This window comes from Anomaloglossus baeobatrachus, chromosome 5 (assembly GCF_048569485.1).
Source record: "Anomaloglossus baeobatrachus isolate aAnoBae1 chromosome 5, aAnoBae1.hap1, whole genome shotgun sequence".
Taxonomy (NCBI): domain Eukaryota; kingdom Metazoa; phylum Chordata; class Amphibia; order Anura; family Aromobatidae; genus Anomaloglossus; species Anomaloglossus baeobatrachus.
In genome coordinates, this window is record NC_134357.1 from 517,737,218 (window position 1) to 517,761,094 (window position 23,877).

General features: G+C 36.8%; 1 protein-coding gene across 1 annotated transcript in view; it reads left to right on the top strand.

Moving 5' to 3' along the window:
- The window catches only part of LOC142312869 (uncharacterized), a 288,408-nt gene that overhangs the window by 167,378 nt on the left and 97,153 nt on the right, over positions 1 to 23,877 (top strand). Inside the window, 3 exon segments of the mRNA XM_075351855.1 lie at positions 1,841 to 2,831; positions 3,075 to 3,127; positions 19,645 to 19,791. Of these exon segments, the coding sequence (XP_075207970.1) occupies positions 1,841 to 2,831; positions 3,075 to 3,127; positions 19,645 to 19,791 (1,191 nt within the window).

The following is a 23,877-nucleotide window of genomic DNA, read 5'->3' on the forward strand; positions in this document are numbered from 1 at the left end:
TTATCGTCTCGACACCAGGGCTCTATCTGAATTTTCATAAAACAGCATACATGTATCAACCTACAGGATGCATTGCGTTTGATACAGCTGAGTGCAGTAAAGGTGGCTTTACACGCTACGAGATCGCTAAAGCGATCTCGTTGGGGTCACGGAATTTGTGACTCACATCCGGCCGCTTTAGTGATGTCGTTGCGTGTGACACCTATTAGCGATTTTGAATCGTTGCAAAAACGTTCAAAATTGCTAATCAGTGACATGCCCCCCTCTTCCCAAATATTGTTGCTCCTGCAGTAACGATGTTGTTCTTCGTTTCTGTGGCAGCACACATCGCTACGTGTGACACCGCATGAACGAGGAACCTCTCCTTACCTGCGTCACGCCAGCAATGAGGAAGGAAGGAGGTGGGCGGGATGTTCGTCCCGCTCATCTCTGCCCCTCCGCTTTGATTGGGCGGCCGCTTAGTGACGTCGCTGTGACGCTGAACGAACCGCCCCCTCAGAAAGGAGGCGGTTCACTGGTCACAGCGACGTCGCAGTGCAGGCATGTGCGTGTGACGCTGCCGTAGCGATAATGTTCGCAACGGCAGCGATCACCACATATCGGCCGTACGATAGGGGCGGGTGCTATCACGCTCGACATCGCTAGCATCGGCTAGCGATGTCGCAGCGTGTAAAGCGTCCTTAAATCACATCAAAAATTGGGCCACTCACGCTTGCAAAATGCAAACTTGTTTATGTGCACCGGTCTAGTTTTGCATCGAGAATGAGTGCAGGAGCTGCCTTCTACTATTTGCAATATACTGGTCCATTAACTGAACTAGAATAGAGCATGTTGCAAATTTTTCTTCGTGAACAATCAGGCACCATTTTATTATGGCACAGTGTCAATAAGTGAAGCACTAATTACAGGTGGTGAGGGGAAGTGGAGAACATCGGACAGATCGTAGACTAGATCAAATGTCCACTCTGCAAAACTCCAGCACATCCACTTGTAAGGTAAAATCAATACTTCATTAATTCTTCAAAAGTAAAAACAGCCAAAGGAGATAAGACCACATCATCTGATACGTATATACATGCCCCAAAAGCTCAATGGCAATAAAAACACAAATTAAAAAAAAAAAAAAAGTGCACCTATATTAACTCCAGAAACTTCATCCCACATGCGGTTACTAATTTTTAATGCACAAGCGTGTTCATAGACGTTAAGCTAGGTGATCGTTGAAAGAACCAGGAACTAGCAACCATGGGTTCCAGAGGACACTACTTCAAATTGTTTTTCAGATTCATCAGTGTTCCCATATTTGTATATTCGTGATGGAAGCCAATGTTTCCATCACATATGAAAAAAGAATATAGGACTTTTTCTACTTTGTTGTATCTTCTGCTTAGTTCTATTAAAATTAGTAAAAAAAAACCCAAATTTATACTTGCTCAAAAGCTATAGCTTACTTGTACATGACTATATTGTTCCTCCCATGTGCCTTTCCTTGTGCTATACCGCAGACAGCTAATGGGGAGAGTATGGGATGAACACCCTTTTTGAGTAAATTATAACTTGAAACAAATGGTGACTGACACAGTGAAAGATGAACATATGGAGAAGATGGCTCTAATAGGAAGTGAAAAATTGAAAAAGCACAACCTGGTGGCCTAACATCATAATCTATTATTCTCTACTTTGTAATTTACTGTCTTAGTCAGTTGATAATTGAATTGTATTAATATATGTATGTATAGAATGTATAGAAATGTTATATAATATAGAGTAATATAAATATTAATATAATTTCAAGGCACTGTTATTGAAAACATAATGATATCAGTTTTATTCTTTGCAGATGACTGGACAAATAGATCAGAACAACATGTGATACTTTCAGATTTTGCTGTAAATGATTATGGTATCACACCAGATACATGTGATGAGTATGCCACTATCCCAGATGCACCTCTAGCCCTTCACAGTAAAGATCTATCATCAGATACTTTTCAAGAGGTTCTTTCTTCAGATGCATCAAAGACTAATATGCAAAACAAAAAACTTGTTACACTTCAGAGAATGCACACAGGAGAGAAGCCATATTCATGTGCAGAATGTGGGAAAAGTTATAGCAAGAATTACCAACTTGTTACACATCGGAGAATTCACACAGGAGAGAAACCATTTTCATGCTCAGAATGTGGGAAATGTTTTACAGAGAAATCGTACCTTGTTACTCATCAGAAAAGACACACAGGCGAGAAACCTTTTTCATGTACAGAATGTGGGAAATGTTTTAACAGGAAAACAATTCTTATTACACATCAGAGAATTCACACTGGAGAGAAGCCATATTCTTGTTCAGAATGTGGGAAATGTTTTACAGAGAAATCATATCTTATTACACATCAGAGAAGTCACACAGGGGAAAAGCCATTTTCATGTTTAGAATGTGGGAAATGTTTTTGTCAGAAATCAAATCTTGTAACACATCAGAGAATTCACACAGGGGAGAAGCCATTTTCGTGTTTAGAATGTGGGATATTCTTTAATCAGAAAACAAATCTTGTTACACACCAAAGAATTCACAAAGGGGAGAAGCCATTTTCATGCTCAGATTGTGGAAAATGTTTCATAGAGAAAAAACATCTTGTTGCACATCAGAGCACTCACACAGGGGAGAAGCCATATTCATGTTCAGAATGTGGGAAAAGTTTTAACGAGAAATCACATCTCCTTAGGCATCAGAGAAATCACACAGGAGAGAAGCCATTTTCATGTTCTGAATGTGGAAAATGTTTTACTGAGAAATCAAGTCTTGTTAGACATCAAAAATCACACTCAGAGAAGTAGTGTAGTCATTTTTTATTTTTATTTTTTTGTTGACAACATGTATAAGAAAAAATACTACCTATAGTAAAGCCACTTGTCTATGGGAGATGATACACAAATTAGAGGACTAAACTATGATTAAAAAAATGTATTAAAATACCAATAACCATTTGCTATTGAAAAACAATTGGTATTCAAATAATACAGCTGTTATGTGAATCAGTATATAAAATATTTAACATTTGTATATACTACTGCAGCTTAAAGGATTGTCTGGTGCCGCTCTTTTCTGTCCAATATGGCATGGGCAATGGTGAGATGTTGCTATACATGATAGACCATTTTTGTAGCAACCATCCAACACCCAACTTGTCTCTTCTTTTTAACCAGATGACTCATTAATTAGATAAGATGGGGTACACAAAAAAATCATGGAGGCTCATAGCAAAAGAACAAATTGAATGCCCCCACAAAACAAAAAAACAAACAATTATATGGCAGGTTCATAGTGCCTAGGCGAAGACAAATGAGCATTTCCCAACTTTTAAAGACAGGGAAGAGAAATAATGCCTTTTAGAGTCTCAACCCACTACAGTTACCCCTTGCACAGAAAAGATGCCCAAACAATACAAACTGAGGTCCCCACCATACCTCCCAATTATGCCTACATTGTGCCCTCCAATGCGGTATGAGGAGTCCCAACGAGACACTAATGCAGTGTGAGGTCTTCACAGTGCCCTTAATACACCATATAATACATCCCTCAATACAACATGATGACCCGACAGAACTCCAAATACACTGACTTCCCAGCAGTTCCCTCTTTAGAGTATGAGCACTCTAGTATGCTCCCCAAGACAGTTTCATGGTCCTCTTCAACATATATTAAAGTGCACTGAAACAATAAAAATTAATACACATTTAGCCCCATTCCCATGATGCAGTCATGAGCTAGTGGCATGATCAAGCTTGCTGCGCACAGTTGAACGGACATAATGGGTGAACAGGGAGCTGTGTCTACTCCAGAGGACTGACATTATGTTTAAATTGGGAAATGAAAGACGGCTTTTTGACATCAGGTTCCCCTGGCTCACATGCCCTTTAGTAACCACATGGTCTGCTGCTAGTGACAGTATACCACTGGATGAGATCAGTTGAGAATCAAATAGTTGCCCAATCATGTACAGTAGTATCTCCCCAAGCCTAATGACAGATCAAGAGGGGGAGAGAGGTGTTGGATATCCCCTTTTTAACTTGCTACTAGTGATGATCAAATAGTAAAATATTTGGGTTCTGATTATTCTTTCCGAATACTAATTACTATTCCAGTATTCGTCACAAATAACAAACCTTATGTGAGTCAATGGGGAACCGAATATTTTTCTTGAAGATTTCCCAGAAAAATACTCGGGTTCCTCATTGACTTGCATTAAGTTCGTTATTCGTGACGAATACTGGAATATTACTAGGTATTTGGTACAAATAATCCGAACTCAAATATTTTACTATTCACCCATCACTACTTGACACTAATCATTATTAAACATTTGACTTTAAAACTTGTGCTTCGGTCTATATTTTTTTATTATTTCGATGTTAACACATTGCCATAGAATCTGTGGAGTTACGGGAGAGCAGATATTTTGTATAGAAAAAATGATGTTAGAATTGCATTGTTCAGTGGAATAATGATTTAAAATGTAAACTGTTATTTCTTAGTCCCGTCAGCAGCATAACGTGGTGATGTAGCAATTAAATCCTTTTATGTAGATACTAACTGGATAGTTTTTAAAATGGACTACTGTTAAAAAATATACTCTTAAATATATTTTTCTTCAAATACGTAAAGGCACATGAAAGAAAGGACTTCCAAAAATGTAAAAAATAAATGTATTTTATCTATTTAAAAATGGTTGCCAGGGTTCAGTTACAGAAAGGAAAAATAATATACTTTGATAGCTTACGCAAAGAGTTCATTTAGTCCATACTGAACAATGGGAAGTCTTTACCCATCTCTCTTTGGCTCCTGAATGGCAAGGCAAGGGATGTCATCTCTTAGCGTGTCTTCATCTTTTGCAGCCTCGAGTCTTCTCACAGCAGGCAATGTGGAGGAGCGACCCATAGCCCCCTCCATCGTGTGTTATATAACAACTGTCCAGTCCATATAGGGTGTTTAGTTGAATATAGCTCCATATGACATAAGCTTCTAGAAGCTACCAGAAGCTTCTGGAAGGATTTATATATATCCTTCCATGCTCAGCATATATATATATTCAATATGGGTATTTTAATACTTATTCCTTATAAAAACTTTATTAATATACTATGCCCTCCAACATAAACAGAACTGTGAACTTATATGTCCTTCTATAAAATATTTGATAACTAGATGTATTAATTTTAATGCTTTTTAACAAACCCCCCTTGAAGCGGGTGGAGTAACCCCGAAAATTAATTAATACATCATTAAAATAACAAATCTTATTTCCTTATTTGGTGATAATGGATTAATATCAATAATAATGATGAATAATAATTAATTTGCATTATTCATGTTGTAAGTTCAATAATATAATAATGTGGATTCATGTTATGATAGGCCATGACTGATCAATCATATAAAAAAATATATAACTATACTTCGCTAGACCTAAAAAGAAATGCAAAAAACAAATCCGGTCACCATATGATGTCCTCTAAGTTGATGTCTTCTTATCTCCGATGTAATCCGGCATAAACACAGTCTCTTAGAAATAAATCCTTTGATAAAAATGAATGGTTACCAATTTAATACAGTCCCATATTGCGTTTATCATTGTTAGATCAAAGTCCATAAACTTTATTCTTTATTACAAAGTCCATAGCCAATGTTGATAAACCACAGTTCATGAGTGTAGAAGAATAACAAAAGTCTTTGATGTCTGTGCAGTGTAATTTGCATTAGTCACCTTGTATCCTTCATGCTGCCTGTTGTCAAATCCTAGAACAGATGTTAAGACGTTCTTGGTCAGCACGACAGGGGTTAACTTTAACATGTCCTTGCTCTTCTTAGTAACTTTAGGGAGGTCTTAATGCACAGACCATGTGTCATTGTCCATCCTGGAATCATAGGACTACTGTGTTTGAGATGCAAACGCGGTAAGTGTATTTTGTATGTTTCACAGTCTTATTTGAGACGTTACCTTTTGGACCTTTTTGCAGAATCCCTTTTAACTTTAGGATAATTATAAAGTCTTTTTATCTTTTGTAATCTTGATTGAAGACTTCATCCCTAATCTAAATACCAAATATGGCAATAACTATCACTAATAAATGTCACAGCGTATCGTAACTCTAATACTATAATACCATGTCATTATTATTATCGTAAAAGTATTAATATAATTGATACTCAGAATGATAAAATACTGCATAATGGTATAGACGATAGTATTTTCTTGTAATGACCTTTTTGTCGTTAGTGCATTACCCTTCCAAACCCATAGGTGGCAATGTGTTGAATGTAACCAAAATATAATATAAAGTATGAAATAATATAATGTGTACATGTATCATATTATAAATATGAAAGGCAACAATGTGGCTTATTTAGTTAGATCATTTGTAAATTATAAACCAAAGCAAATAACCTTTTAGAAAAGACTGGATGATACCATCAAAACACAATAATACCCATTATAAATTATTATTGATTAAAAATATAATATATATTATTTGTAAATTTAGAAAGGTAAACCTAGATGTACCTTGATCTTCCATCTTTATTATTCTAATTTAATTTATTTGATTTATCTATTATTTATTAAATAACCTACTATAAGAAAATGTGTAACTATAAGTAATACTTCATCCTTATTGTGTTAACATACTAATATAAAAATAATGTATAACTAGGAAGTAAACAATTGTATATATTGATGAAGTATCTTTTCTTCCAAAAAATGGAACTTATCCCTTTTAATATGATTCATATTTAATAAAGTAATATTCTTATATTAGATATTACTGAACTAAATATTAAAGTGTTTTCTCAATTGAGATTTTTTTTTTTTTTTAAAAATCTGAAGAAAAAATAAAAATTGTAGAATTTAAGATTTTGATTAAAAATGTGAATATTAAATAATTAATATAAAAAAAAATAGGAATAAAAGGAAAAATGAAAATCGGAATAAAAATAAAAAATTGAAATAAAAATAAGGCCTTATATGTATATAACACCTATGTCTTTAATAATACATAACCTTAATGTTACCAGATAACCTTAATATTACCAGTATCTTATAAGATTACCAAACCTATCAGTAACCAATAAAAATAATTAAGTCATGTAACCTTGCAAATAATACACTTAGTATATAAATGCATTATGATATACTTCAAATATATTTTTTTTATTCCCAATTCTTCCTTTGTACTTGAAATATTAATTATTAAAGTATCCTGTAAACACATATATTATCAAATATAAATGTGTGTGATTGAGACCAAACCTCTCCCTTTCAATATCATGAAATATGATATTATAAAAATTAATATGTTTAGATTAAATTAAAATTTGTGTTGTATATCTTCAAGACCATATTATAAATATCACTTCCATATTTGAAAAGAAAAATGATTACCAATCTGTGTATCAGTAAAAGAAGTGACTAACACAAAAGATATAAGAAAATCAAAACGTTATAACCTTATTCTAGAATGTAACTCTTCAGAATAAACCCTTAATAAAAAATCCTAATATCTCTATACTAAAGAAATATGTCTAAGAATAAGATATACCCAGTATAAATTCCTTCATTATTTATACTTATGTACTATAACTTATTTATTCTAATAGTATACATACATATATTATAACCTTGAAGTTAAAACAAAAATTCCCTTTTTTTTTTTCTGGATCCAAGTACTTTGACTTTAGCATTAGCAGCTGCTCAAACAATCAATCATTCATAGACACATCTATGCACACAAGACTGTCATGGTTCTTAAACATATACTTCTACATAGAAACATGGACAGACACATATCCCCTTTTTTTCCTATGCGCATTTCAAAAATTATGTTACTAATTTGAAGTACTTCTCAAAAAAACAAATTCCAATGGATTACATACTGTACATATGACCATGGAACAAACATGTATTATTAGCTTTAGTACCAAGTCACATGCTTTGGTCACGTGCAAGGAACACCATTCCAAGACAGCAAGCAGTTTTACTACACTCCAAAGCTCAGATTACATTTCTAATAACTCTAAAGGAGATATATATATTCATAAAAGAAACGTTCAAGTATACTTCTCTGACAATTGGTACCCGAGAAAATAATAATTATTAATTAATCGTGCTCTATATGTTACCTGATTGAGGACAAGAACAAATGTATAAATAAAAGTTAATACTTCATCAATCTGCTTTACTGATAAATTCTGAGGGAAATAAAAGAATAAAATTATTATCATATTTATGATAAAAATGAAACACTTGAAATCTGTTACTTTCTCTTATTGTTTTATTTTAAATATTATTATTCATATACAGAGATCAAATTATTTATTTATAACATTAAACTATCATTTTACTAAATGAAACTATGACCTTAATTTACTGTCACTACCTTTAATATATATATATATATATATAGATTCACTGTATATGAATAAACATACTCATCAAACAATAAAATTAATTTACCCAGAAATCCACTTTATTCAGCTGAAGACCAAACCTAAATTTTTCTTCAAAGATTCGATTTATGAGGTCCATTTTAAACTTATAGGAATCTCTGAACTTATGTAATTCAAGTTTTTCTATTATACGAGAAAGAATGTCTCTCTCTGAAAGACCCCCCAGCTGTTGCTGGCTGTCAAATCCTGACCCAGGGAGAGGATCTCCACAAGACACCTGTTTCTGGTTTTCAAAGCTTTTACTCATCATTTGTCTGGGATCCTCTATCCCAGTGACCGATCCCGTCACTGGTGACAAGGGTTTTTCCTGTGGAAAAAGACTTTTAGACGACAAAAATTGGGGTGGATTGTATGGTTTGAAACACGTATGCATCTTCCTCCGAACTTCATACACCCTATCACAGAAATATCTGGATCTGGGAGACACTGTTGATTTTTCACAAAAACTCTCCCTTTTTTGTGTTGGTTTTTCAGAATTAATTAATTTCTGTTTTGATTGACTTTGGCGACTTCTAACAAAATCGATAAATGTCGTACATTCGAATAGGGACTTTTTATTTAATGCCACCGCACAGGCTGCATTGTCAAGGAAATGAAATTTCTTGATGAATAAACGTATCATTCCATCCAATCTGACATTTGGAATGACCGCCCTATACAAACGTTCAAAAACGGACATAAATGAGAACGTACTCTCATTCTGTTCAATTTGTAATTCCTTCATCATCTCATAATTAGGATCAGATTCATTCCTTGCACAGAAGATGAGATTTTTCAGCCTTATGATATCATTATCATTTGAACCATCAAATGTCTCATTGTCAGAAGACTTTTTTAATGCCAATTGTCTATAGAAATGCTGAGGTAACCACATACGGAATAACTGATTCGTCTCACTATTGGTTAAATTTAACTTCTCAACGGAACTTTCAAATATCTCTGAATTTCTGCAAACATGTATTTTAGGATTATATGCGGGAATTAATTTGCATATGTCCAATAGACTCTTTCTAAGTCTAATTCCTAAATTTGTCTGTTCTATTTTTAGAAACTGATCGTCGCCATTTTCTCTCTCCACGTGTCCTTTCTGCACGTCTCCCACTCTGGCTCCTCCCCCTTCTGGCTTCTCTACGTCATTTCCTGCTTCTTTCCCAGTATGCTGAAAATGACCTTGATTACGTAGCACATGTCTGCCGCCATTATCAAAATTCTGATTTGCAAAATTACAGCCAACATTACAGTCAGAATTCACAATATCACTGACTGACATTCCAGGTTCTAAGCAGTCTTTGGATTTCTCTGTCACTGACTCTCCTGACAATTCAGGTTGTCTATTTCCACCATTTTTACACCTTTCTACGATTAACTTGTGAAAATCATAGACTAAATGACAGACATTTCTGATTTTCTGTTTCTCTCTATTAAAAGACCTTACACATTCTATTCGTGAATTCTCAAGTTCACACTCCCCATAAAAGCGTAACCAAATCTCTTCCACATTAGAAATATCTGGATAAGTGAACTGAAGTTTACTTTGCTTAACATATGAAGAGATAAAATCCATTTTCTTACCTGAAATGATCAGATGATCTGATGGATGATCCTGTAAGACTTGATTCACTTTGTTCAACACGTCCAATACTTCTTATGGACTGACTTTATCTTTCTTGCTCAAAAATACGTCAAAAGTTAACTTCTGTAGCTTTGTAAAGACTTTAAAGTTCATTAAAAAAACATTCATGCAACTTGACTTATACGTATTTCCTAGGTTCTGCGTGATTTTTTTTTTAAATTGTCGATTCCTGATCCTTTGCAGGAGATACTGGACTTCGACCCCCCTTATGCAAAGTGAAGGAACAACAAAAACGTAAAAAAATTACGAATGGGTGGCTCGCCAAATGTTAAAAAATATACTCTTAAATATATTTTTCTTCAAATACGTAAAGGCACATGAAAGAAAGGACTTCCAAAAATGTAAAAAATAAATGTATTTTATCTATTTAAAAATGGTTGCCAGGGTTCAGTTACAGAAAGGAAAAATAATATACTTTGATAGCTTACGCAAAGAGTTCATTTAGTCCATACTGAACAATGGGAAGTCTTTACCCATCTCTCTTTGGCTCCTGAATGGCAAGGCAAGGGATGTCATCTCTTAGCGTGTCTTCATCTTTTGCAGCCTCGAGTCTTCTCACAGCAGGCAATGTGGAGGAGCGACCCATAGCCCCCTCCATCGTGTGTTATATAACAACTGTCCAGTCCATATAGGGTGTTTAGTTGAATATAGCTCCATATGACATAAGCTTCTAGAAGCTACCAGAAGCTTCTGGAAGGATTTATATATATCCTTCCATGCTCAGCATATATATATATTCAATATGGGTATTTTAATACTTATTCCTTATAAAAACTTTATTAATATACTATGCCCTCCAACATAAACAGAACTGTGAACTTATATGTCCTTCTATAAAATATTTGATAACTAGATGTATTAATTTTAATGCTTTTTAACAAACCCCCCTTGAAGCGGGTGGAGTAACCCCGAAAATTAATTAATACATCATTAAAATAACAAATCTTATTTCCTTATTTGGTGATAATGGATTAATATCAATAATAATGATGAATAATAATTAATTTGCATTATTCATGTTGTAAGTTCAATAATATAATAATGTGGATTCATGTTATGATAGGCCATGACTGATCAATCATATAAAAAAATATATAACTATACTTCGCTAGACCTAAAAAGAAATGCAAAAAACAAATCCGGTCACCATATGATGTCCTCTAAGTTGATGTCTTCTTATCTCCGATGTAATCCGGCATAAACACAGTCTCTTAGAAATAAATCCTTTGATAAAAATGAATGGTTACCAATTTAATACAGTCCCATATTGCGTTTATCATTGTTAGATCAAAGTCCATAAACTTTATTCTTTATTACAAAGTCCATAGCCAATGTTGATAAACCACAGTTCATGAGTGTAGAAGAATAACAAAAGTCTTTGATGTCTGTGCAGTGTAATTTGCATTAGTCACCTTGTATCCTTCATGCTGCCTGTTGTCAAATCCTAGAACAGATGTTAAGACGTTCTTGGTCAGCACGACAGGGGTTAACTTTAACATGTCCTTGCTCTTCTTAGTAACTTTAGGGAGGTCTTAATGCACAAACCATGTGTCATTGTCCATCCTGGAATCATAGGACTACTGTGTTTGAGATGCAAACGCGGTAAGTGTATTTTGTATGTTTCACAGTCTTATTTGAGACGTTACCTTTTGGACCTTTTTGCAGAATCCCTTTTAACTTTAGGATAATTATAAAGTCTTTTTATCTTTTGTAATCTTGATTGAAGACTTCATCCCTAATCTAAATACCAAATATGGCAATAACTATCACTAATAAATGTCACAGCGTATCATAACTCTAATACTATAATACCATGTCATTATTATCGTAAAAATATTAATATAATTGATACTCAGAATGATAAAATACTGCATAATGGTATAGACGATAGTATTTTCTTGTAATGACCTTTTTGTCGTTAGTGCATTACCCTTCCAAACCCATAGGTGGCAATGTGTTGAATGTAACCAAAATATAATATAAAGTATGAAATAATATAATGTGTACATGTATCATATTATAAATATGAAAGGCAACAATGTGGCTTATTTAGTTAGATCATTTGTAAATTATAAACCAAAGCAAATAACCTTTTAGAAAAGACTGGATGATACCATCAAAACACAATAATACCCATTATAAATTATTATTGATTAAAAATATAATATATATTATTTGTAAATTTAGAAAGGTAAACCTAGATGTACCTTGATCTTCCATCTTTATTATTCTAATTTAATTTATTTGATTTATCTATTATTTATTAAATAACCTACTATAAGAAAATGTGTAACTATAAGTAATACTTCATCCTTATTGTGTTAACATACTAATATAAAAATAATGTATAACTAGGAAGTAAACAATTGTATATATTGATGAAGGAAGTATCTTTTCTTCCAAAAAATGGAACTTATCCCTTTTAATATGATTCATATTTAATAAAGTAATATTCTTATATTAGATATTACTGAACTAAATATTAAAGTGTTTTCTCAATTGAGATTTTTTTTTTTTTTTTAAAAATCTGAAGAAAAAATAAAAATTGTAGAATTTAAGATTTTGATTAAAAATGTGAATATTAAATAATTAATATAAAAAAAAATAGGAATAAAAGGAAAAATGAAAATCGGAATAAAAATAAAAAATTGAAATAAAAATAAGGCCTTATATGTATATAACACCTATGTCTTTAATAATACATAACCTTAATGTTACCAGATAACCTTAATATTACCAGTATCTTATAAGATTACCAAACCTATCAGTAACCAATAAAAATAATTAAGTCATGTAACCTTGCAAATAATACACTTAGTATATAAATGCATTATGATATACTTCAAATATATTTTTTTTATTCCCAATTCTTCCTTTGTACTTGAAATATTAATTATTAAAGTATCCTGTAAACACATATATTATCAAATATAAATGTGTGTGATTGAGACCAAACCTCTCCCTTTCAATATCATGAAATATGATATTATAAAAATTAATATGTTTAGATTAAATTAAAATTTGTGTTGTATATCTTCAAGACCATATTATAAATATCACTTCCATATTTGAAAAGAAAAATGATTACCAATCTGTGTATCAGTAAAAGAAGTGACTAACACAAAAGATATAAGAAAATCAAAACGTTATAACCTTATTCTAGAATGTAACTCTTCAGAATAAACCCTTAATAAAAAATCCTAATATCTCTATACTAAAGAAATATGTCTAAGAATAAGATATACCCAGTATAAATTCCTTCATTATTTATACTTATGTACTATAACTTATTTATTCTAATAGTATACATACATATATTATAACCTTGAAGTTAAAACAAAAATTCCCTTTTTTTTTTTCTGGATCCAAGTACTTTGACTTTAGCATTAGCAGCTGCTCAAACAATCAATCATTCATAGACACATCTATGCACACAAGACTGTCATGGTTCTTAAACATATACTTCTACATAGAAACATGGACAGACACATATCCCCTTTTTTTCCTATGCGCATTTCAAAAATTATGTTACTAATTTGAAGTACTTCTCAAAAAAACAAATTCCAATGGATTACATACTGTACATATGACCATGGAACAAACATGTATTATTAGCTTTAGTACCAAGTCACATGCTTTGGTCACGTGCAAGGAACACCATTCCAAGACAGCAAGCAGTTTTACTACACTCCAAAGCTCAGATTACATTTCTAATAACTCTAAAGGAGATATATATATTCATAAAAGAAACGTTCAAGTATACTTCTCTGACAATTGGTACCCGAGAAAATAATAATTATTAATTAATCGTGCTCTATATGTTACCTGATTGAGGACAAGAACAAATGTATAAATAAAAGTTAATACTTCATCAATCTGCTTTACTGATAAATTCTGAGGGAAATAAAAGAATAAAATTATTATCATATTTATGATAAAAATGAAACACTTGAAATCTGTTACTTTCTCTTATTGTTTTATTTTAAATATTATTATTCATATACAGAGATCAAATTATTTATTTATAACATTAAACTATCATTTTACTAAATGAAACTATGACCTTAATTTACTGTCACTACCTTTAATATATATATATATATATATAGATTCACTGTATATGAATAAACATACTCATCAAACAATAAAATTAATTTACCCAGAAATCCACTTTATTCAGCTGAAGACCAAACCTAAATTTTTCTTCAAAGATTCGATTTATGAGGTCCATTTTAAACTTATAGGAATCTCTGAACTTATGTAATTCAAGTTTTTCTATTATACGAGAAAGAATGTCTCTCTCTGAAAGACCCCCCAGCTGTTGCTGGCTGTCAAATCCTGACCCAGGGAGAGGATCTCCACAAGACACCTGTTTCTGGTTTTCAAAGCTTTTACTCATCATTTGTCTGGGATCCTCTATCCCAGTGACCGATCCCGTCACTGGTGACAAGGGTTTTTCCTGTGGAAAAAGACTTTTAGACGACAAAAATTGGGGTGGATTGTATGGTTTGAAACACGTATGCATCTTCCTCCGAACTTCATACACCCTATCACAGAAATATCTGGATCTGGGAGACACTGTTGATTTTTCTCAAAAACTCTCCCTTTTTTGTGTTGGTTTTTCAGAATTAATTAATTTCTGTTTTGATTGACTTTGGCGACTTCTAACAAAATCGATAAATGTCGTACATTCGAATAGGGACTTTTTATTTAATGCCACCGCACAGGCTGCATTGTCAAGGAAATGAAATTTCTTGATGAATAAACGTATCATTCCATCCAATCTGACATTTGGAATGACCGCCCTATACAAACGTTCAAAAACGGACATAAATGAGAACGTACTCTCATTCTGTTCAATTTGTAATTCCTTCATCATCTCATAATTAGGATCAGATTCATTCCTTGCACAGAAGATGAGATTTTTCAGCCTTATGATATCATTATCATTTGAACCATCAAATGTCTCATTGTCAGAAGACTTTTTTAATGCCAATTGTCTATAGAAATGCTGAGGTAACCACATACGGAATAACTGATTCGTCTCACTATTGGTTAAATTTAACTTCTCAACGGAACTTTCAAATATCTCTGAATTTCTGCAAACATGTATTTTAGGATTATATGCGGGAATTAATTTGCATATGTCCAATAGACTCTTTCTAAGGCTATGTGCGCACTAGAAATGTGAAGTTTCTCAAGAAAATTTCTTGAGAAACTTCTGCCAGTGAAAGATTTCCGGACCTGCGGAAAAAATCCGCACCAAATCCGCATGCGTTTTTGCCGCGGATTTGCCGCGAATTTGCCGCGAATTTGCCGCGGATTTACCGCGGATTTACCGCAGGTTTGTCCCTGCAATAAATAATAAAGATAATCGATAGACAGATAATGGATAGAGGGAAAGATGGATAGATGAATAGATAGATAGATAGAGGGATAGATAGATGAATAGATAGATAGATAGAGGGATAGATAGATAGATAGATGAATAGATAGATAGAGGGATAGATGGATAGATAGATAGATAGATGGATAGATAGATAGATGGATAGATAGATAGATAGATAGATAGAGGGATAGATAGATAGATAGATAGAGGGATAGATAGATAGACAGATAGATAGATAGATAGATAGATAGAGGGAGAGATAGATAGATAGATAGATAGATAGATAGAGGGATAGATAGATAGATAGATAGAGGGATAGATAGATAGATAGATAGATGAGAAAAACCTATATAATGTTCCACCTCCCTGCATTTTCTAAGCTGGCACCCTTTAGTGACTTTCATGTGGCACTTAGGCTACTTTCACACCTCCGGTTTCTGCAATGCGGCACAATCCGGCACTTTGCATGAAAATCGCAACCGGTTTTTTTTGCTGCCGGTTGCGATTTTCCTGCATAGACTTTAATTAGTGCCGCATTGTGCCGCATGGCCTTGCGTTCCGTCCGTTTTTTGCCGCATGCGGCAGATGTAGCCGATGCGGCGGCCGGATGGAACGTTGCCTGGCACGTTTTTTCGTGCGGCAAAAAAAACCGCATCGCGCCGCATTCGGCCGATGCGGCACATTTTTCAATACATGCCTATGGCGGCCGGATGCGGCGCGATGCGGCAATAACCGCATCCGGCCGCCGCATGCGGTTTTTGCCACTGCGCATGCTCAGTAGCATGCCGCAAGCGGCAAAAACCGGACTGGCCGCAAAGGAAAAACCTATGCAAAGGATGCGGTGTTTTCACCGCATCCGTTGCATAGCTTGCACAGCCGGATTGAGCCGCAGAGCTCAAGCCGGATGTGTGAAAGTAGCCTAAAGGGTGCTTAGCCTTGTATTTAGCCATAAAATAAATAAATAATTAAAAAAAAATGACGTGAGGTCCCCCCATTTTTTGTAGCCAGCTAGGGTAAAGCAGACGGCTGCAGCCTGCAGACCACCGCTGGCAGCTTCACCTTGGCTGATAATCCAAAACAGTGGGCACCCCACGCTGTTATTTTAAATTATATAAATAATTTAAAACAAAAAACGTGGGGTCCCCCCCATATTGGATCACCAGCCAAGGTAAAGCGGACAGCTGGGGTCTGATATACTCAGACTAGGGAGGTCCACTGTTATTGGACACTCCCCAGCCTAAAAATAGCAGGCCGCAGCCGCCCCAGAAGTGGCGCATCCATTAGACGTGCCAATCCTGGCGCTTTGCCCCAGCTCATCCCGCGCCCTGGTGCGTTGGCAAACGGGGTAATATATGGGGTTGATGCCAGATGTGTAATGTCACCTGGCATCAAGCCCTGGGGTTGGTGAGGTCAGGCGTCTATCAGATACCCGACATCACCAACCCAGTCAGTAATAATTAAAAAATAGACAACAAAAAAAGTTTTATTTGAAAAAACACTCCCCAAAACATTCCCTCTTTAACCAATTTATTGAAAAGAGCACAATCAATTCCACGTCCGGCATAATCCAATAAGGGGGGGGGGGCACGGCGATCCATACCATAGTCGCTGTCCCAGTCAATGAAAAACAGAATGTTCCCCATTGGCTGGGAGAGCAATGCAGTGACCTGAGCTAACATCAATAGGTCAGCTCAGGTCACTGCAGGGGATGACGAGCGCTGCCATCAGGAGCATAGATGAGATCATTACCTTCTGTGATCATCTCCTGTACTGCTGACGTCAGCGCTGTCACTGACTTATCGCGAGAGCCCGTGACGTCACCGCTAGTGACAGTCTCGGGCCGCTCGCGAGTCGGCCCTAGACAGCAGTGACAGCGCTGACGTCAGGAGGCAGGAGATCGTCACAGCAGGTAATGATCTCACCTCCTGACAGCAGCGATCGTCATCCCCGCGGCTCCCAGCACTGCATGATGTCCGTGTCTGCCTGCGCTGCAGCGTGACAGGCTGCTGACACTGCGGGCAGACACTGACACCCTGCAGTGCAGGCAGCCGCGAGGCCGGAGCAGGACACACACTGCACAGACACCTGGAGGTCGCACGGAAGTGCTTCTGTGCGGCGTCCAGGGAGTGCGACGTGTGTTTCCTCTGCTCCTCTTCCTGGCATAATGACATCGCTTCCTGCAAAACCGCAGGCAGCGATGGGCATTACCGCAGGTAAATCGCGGCTATTCCGGTGGTATACCGCACATCATTGCTACCTGCGGAATACCCCCGGAATACCGCAGGTACCTGCGGAAATTAATGGACATGCACATTTTCTCAAGAAAGTTTCTCGAGAAAATTTTCTCAAGAAATTTTCTTGAGAAAAATCCGCACAGTGCGCACAGCTATTTTTTTTTCTCATTGAATTTCATGGGAAATGTCTGCACAAAGATTGCAGACATTTCTCAAGAAATTTCCGGGGCAAATCCGCGGGTAAATCCGCGGAAAAAACGGTCTAGTGCGCACATAGCCTTAGTCTAATTCCTAAATTTGTCTGTTCTATTTTTAGAAACTGATCGTCGCCATTTTCTCTCTCCACGTGTCCTTTCTGCACGTCTCCCACTCTGGCTCCTCCCCCTTCTGGCTTCTCTACGTCATTTCCTGCTTCTTTCCCAGTATGCTGAAAATGACCTTTATTACGTAGCACATGTCTGCCGCCATTATCAAAATTCTGATTTGCAAAATTACAGCCAACATTACAGTCAGAATTCACAATATCACTGACTGACATTCCAGGTTCTAAGCAGTCTTTGGATTTCTCTGTCACTGACTCTCCTGACAATTCAGGTTGTCTATTTCCACCATTTTTACACTTTTCTACGATTAACTTGTGAAAATCATAGACTAAATGACAGACATTTCTGATTTTCTGTTTCTCTCTATTAAAAGACCTTACACATTCTATTCGTGAATTCTCAAGTTCACACTCCCCATAAAAGCGTAACCAAATCTCTTCCACATTAGAAATATCTGGATAAGTGAACTGAAGTTTACTTTGCTTAACATATGAAGAGATAAAATCCATTTTCTTACCTGAAATGATCAGATGATCTGATGGATGATCCTGTAAGACTTGATTCACTTTGTTCAACACGTCCAATACTTCTTATGGACTGACTTTATCTTTCTTGCTCAAAAATACGTCAAAAGTTAACTTCTGTAGCTTTGTAAAGACTTTAAAGTTCATTAAAAAAACATTCATGCAACTTGACTTATACGTATTTCCTAGGTTCTGCGTGATTTTTTTTTAAATTGTCGATTCCTGATCCTTTGCAGGAGATACTGGACTTCGACCCCCCTTATGCAAAGTGAAGGAACAACAAAAACGTAAAAAAATTACGAATGGGTGGCTCGCCAAATGTTAAAAAATATACTCTTAAATATATTTTTCTTCAAATACGTAAAGGCACATGAAAGAAAGGACTTCCAAAAATGTAAAAAATAAATGTATTTTATCTATTTAAAAATGGTTGCCAGGGTTCAGTTACAGAAAGGAAAAATAATATACTTTGATAGCTTACGCAAAGAGTTCATTTAGTCCATACTGAACAATGGGAAGTCTTTACCCATCTCTCTTTGGCTCCTGAATGGCAAGGCAAGGGATGTCATCTCTTAGCGTGTCTTCATCTTTTGCAGCCTCGAGTCTTCTCACAGCAGGCAATGTGGAGGAGCGACCCATAGCCCCCTCCATCGTGTGTTATATAACAACTGTCCAGTCCATATAGGGTGTTTAGTTGAATATAGCTCCATATGACATAAGCTTCTAGAAGCTACCAGAAGCTTCTGGAAGGATTTATATATATCCTTCCATGCTCAGCATATATATATATTCAATATGGGTATTTTAATACTTATTCCTTATAAAAACTTTATTAATATACTATGCCCTCCAACATAAACAGAACTGTGAACTTATATGTCCTTCTATAAAATATTTGATAACTAGATGTATTAATTTTAATGCTTTTTAACAACTACCAGAGGCAATCTCTTCTTTAGATCTTTCAAAATTGTCTTGCACAGTAGGACGTATTAGGAGAGGCCAAGTAGTATACAGTTATATTTGATGATGAGATTCTAGGCCTAGAAAATCTTGTTGAACTGCTGAAAAATATCCCTACAAATTGCTTTTGGCTAAAATATACTTTAATCACTGCTGTAAAAGATGGCAATGTAGCTTATTCATTTTCAGAAATTCAACTAAGGTCGATTTGTTTAAAGGCTCAAAGTAAGGACCATAATAAATTAATTTTTCTTAATTCTGCTTAAGAAAAAAACAAAGAAAAACCTGTACAACGACTTAGTCAAAAGGGTATATAAATTTTATTTTATTAAATAGTAAACAATGGGTTAAAAATTGTAGCAGAAAGATACATAGAACTTAATGATGAAGGCCAGCAGGTGGCGACCTCACCTCACATATAGGCATGTGCAGGATAAGGCTAGTTTCACACTTGCGTTCAGCGCATTCCGTCACTATGGAGAATAGCGCAGTCCGTTAACGGACTGCGCTATTCTCCATAGAGTTGTATGGACGACGCACTGTAACGCAAGTGTCTGCGTTGCATCCGCTGGATGACGCAGCGTCGTTATTTTGACGCTGCGTCGGGCGGATGGAACGCTGCATGTATCGTTTTTCTGCGCTTGGCGGTGTGTCAAAAAAACGCAACCTGCAGGAATCCATTAGGCGTCCGTTGTTTTTATAATGGACGCCTATGGTGGCGGATTCCGTTAGAATGCGTCATTTGACGGATTCCGTTAACGCATCCGTCTTTACACACCTGCGCATGCCCAGATGTGTAAAGTCAAGGAAAAAAACCTATAACGGATTGCGTTATTTTGTTCGATCCGTAGCATCCGTTGTGCCACTATATGCAACGCATCCGTTGCATGCGTCACACAACGCAATGCTACGGATCCCGTCCAACGCAAGTGTGAAACTAGCCTAAGGCTCCTTTCACATTGCATTTTACCTTCCGCTCACAGGTCCCATCGGAGCATTCTTCCGAACCGCCCCTCCCCCACTCTGCAAAGCTTGTTCCGGATGCATATGCCCGACAGGGCCATTCACTGTTATGGAGCGCACTGCGTTAGCGTGTGCTCTGTTTTGTGCCATTTTTTGCATATATACCATATTTTTCGGACCATAAGACGCACCCTGATTTTAGAAAAGGAAGATAGGAAAATAAAATTTTAAGCAAAAAATGTGGTCATGACACACTGTTATGAGGCGAGGATCTGCTGCTGACACTATTATGGGGGTAATATCCCCAAATTCTCTACTAAGGTGCCACATCCTGGTAATGATCCTCCTGCCTTGTGTATATATTTATGTCCCTCATCCTGGTATAGCCCCATCTTGCTATATACTGCATCCTGGTATGTGCTCCCATCCTGCTATATACGCCATCATCCTGCTCATATACGCCATCATCCTGCTCATATACCCCCATCATCCTGCTCATATACCCCCATCATCCTGCTGTATGCCATCATCATCCTGCTATATGCCATCATCCTGTTCATATACTCCCATCATCCTGGTATATGGCCCCATCATCCTGCTCATATACCCCCATCATCTGCTCATATACCCCCATCATCCTGCTATATGCCATCATCCTGTTCATATACTCCCATCATCCTGGTATATGGCCCCATCATCCTGCTCATATACCCTCATCATCCTGCTATATGCCATCATCCTGTTCATATACTCCCATCATCCTGGTATATGGTCCCATCCTGCTCATATACCCCCATCATCCTGCTATATGCCATCATCCTGTTCATATACCCCCATCATTCTGCTCATATACCCCCATCCTGCGGCACACACAAAAAAATAAATAAACGTTTACACTCCCCTTTCCTCGTTCCACGCAGTGTCGCTTCTCCTCCTGTCTGTGCCGGCAGTGCTGTGTTGAGCGGGCCACGTTCCCTGCAGCACTGCGATGTATTGTCCTCCAGTCTGTCGGCGCGGCTGTGAAGACACGTGCGCACAGCGATGACGTCATTGCTGTGAGCACCGCTAGTCTCCAGTCCACACAGTGCGGCAGGCAGACTGGAGGACATCGCGATGCTGCAGGGGAACGGTGAGTACATTGATTCACTGCACCCCGCGCTGATGATGATGCGCGGGGGGCAGTGAATACAGCCGAGCATAATCACTCCAGGCTGTAGTTGCCAGGGGTGATCACGGCTAGCTGTTAATTATGTGCGCGTCCCCGCCCATCATACCGCCCACCTATCAGCCCCGGCTTCAGCGCTGAGAGATGGGCGGGAGGATAGGCGTGCATATGTAATGAGTGGGCCCACATGGTCACGGCAGGCGCTGCTGCTGCCTGCTCATGCCCCCATGACCCGCTCCACCGCAGCCCCCCTATTCCCCTCAGCCATGCCCTACATTCAGCCATTAGACGCACCCCCCACTTTCCCCCAACATTTGGGGGGAAAAAAGTGCGTCTTATGGTCCGAAAAATACGGTACATTTCTGCAGACGGACACCCGAACCCAGAAATGTAGGTAACTTACATTACATCGCAATATAGTAACTTACAGTCCCTTACAGAAGTTCTATCACTTATCCATGACCTGACTTTAACCCCTTCAGCCCCCGGCACTTTCCGTTTTTGTTTTTTGCTCCCCTTCTTCCGAGAGCCGTAACTTTTTTATTTTTCCGTCAATCTTGCCATATGAGGGCTTGTTTTTTGTGGGACGAGTTGTACTTTTATATGAAACCATACATTTTACCATATGGTGTACTGGAAAACAGCAAAAAAATTCCAAGAGTGGAAAAACTGCAAAAAAAGTGTGATGGCACAATAGTTTTTGGGATGTTTTATTCACCGTGTTCACTATATGGTAAAACTGATGTTTGGGTGTGATGCCTGAGGTCGGTGCGAGTTTGTAGACACCAAACATGTATAGGTTTACTTGTATCTAAGGGGTTAAAAAAATCACAAGTTTTTCCAATAAGTGGCGTACGTTTTGCGCCATTTTCCGAAACCCGTAGCGTTCTCATTTTTTGGGATCTATGTCTCAATGACGGCTTATTTTGTGCCTCTCAAGCTGATGTTTCTAATGGTACCATTTTTGCACAGATGCTAAGTTTTGATCGCCTTTTATTGCTTTTTGCGTAAAACTTGCAGCGACCAAAAAACGTAATTTTGGCGTTTGGAATTTTTTTGCTACTACACCGATTACTGATCAGATTAATTGAATTTATATTTTGATAGATCGGGCATTTCTGAACGCGGCGATACCAAATATGTGTATATTTATTTATTTTTTAACCCTTTAATTTTCAATGGGTTGAACGGGGGGTGATTTGAACTTTTAGGGTTTTTTTTTATTTTTTAAAACTTTTTTACTTTTGTTTTTTATTTTACTAGTCCCCCTAGGGGGCTATAGCGATCAGCAATCCGATCGCTCTGCACTATCTGCTGATCACAGCTATACAGCTGTAAACAGCAGATACTAGCTGCAGGCGTCATCACATGACCCTGTGCTACCATGTCAACCACCGAAAGTCATGTGATTACTCACGTGACTTCCGGTGGGGGCAGCTGTAAGTAAAAATCATGACCGTGCGGCAGGGGGCGGGGACTAACGTGACACACTCCATGACTGAAAGATCCGTCAAAGGTCGTGAAGAGGTTAAATTCATCCATTGGTTTCATAAATGACTCTTTTGAAAGCTGAAACTCTCCCAAATTTGGTTTAGGTTATAAAAATAAAGTTGCTGTAAAGCTGAAATATTGATCATTTAATGAACACAGAAAGGCCAGATTTTGGCAAGACAAAAGTTTTGTCACCCACGGAAAGTAATGTGAAATTCAAACACATAATTCACTTCTAATACAAAGATATGTTGCATAACATTGGTGAATGAAGTTGTGGTGCTATTAGAGCCATATTTAATATTTTGTGTGACTTCCATAAGCTTGAATGACTGCATCCATGCGGCTCATACAATTTATTGATGAAGTCATCAGGAATAGCAAATAATGCAGTCTTAAATGCCTCCCAGAGTTCATGTAGATTCTTTGGTTTTGTCTTTCAAGCTTCCTCTTTCATCCTACTCCAAACATGCTCAATGATGTTCATGTTTGGTGACTGCGTTGGCCAGTTCTTGAGTACCTTGATCATCTTTGCCAGGTGGACCTTTGTTGTAGAGATGGATGTATGAGATGGAACACCATCCTGCTGCAGAATTTGACCCCTTTTATGATTGGGAATGTAAGAGGTAGCTAATACTTCTTGATATTTTAGGCTATTGATATTGCCTTCCACCTTGCAAATGTTTTGCACA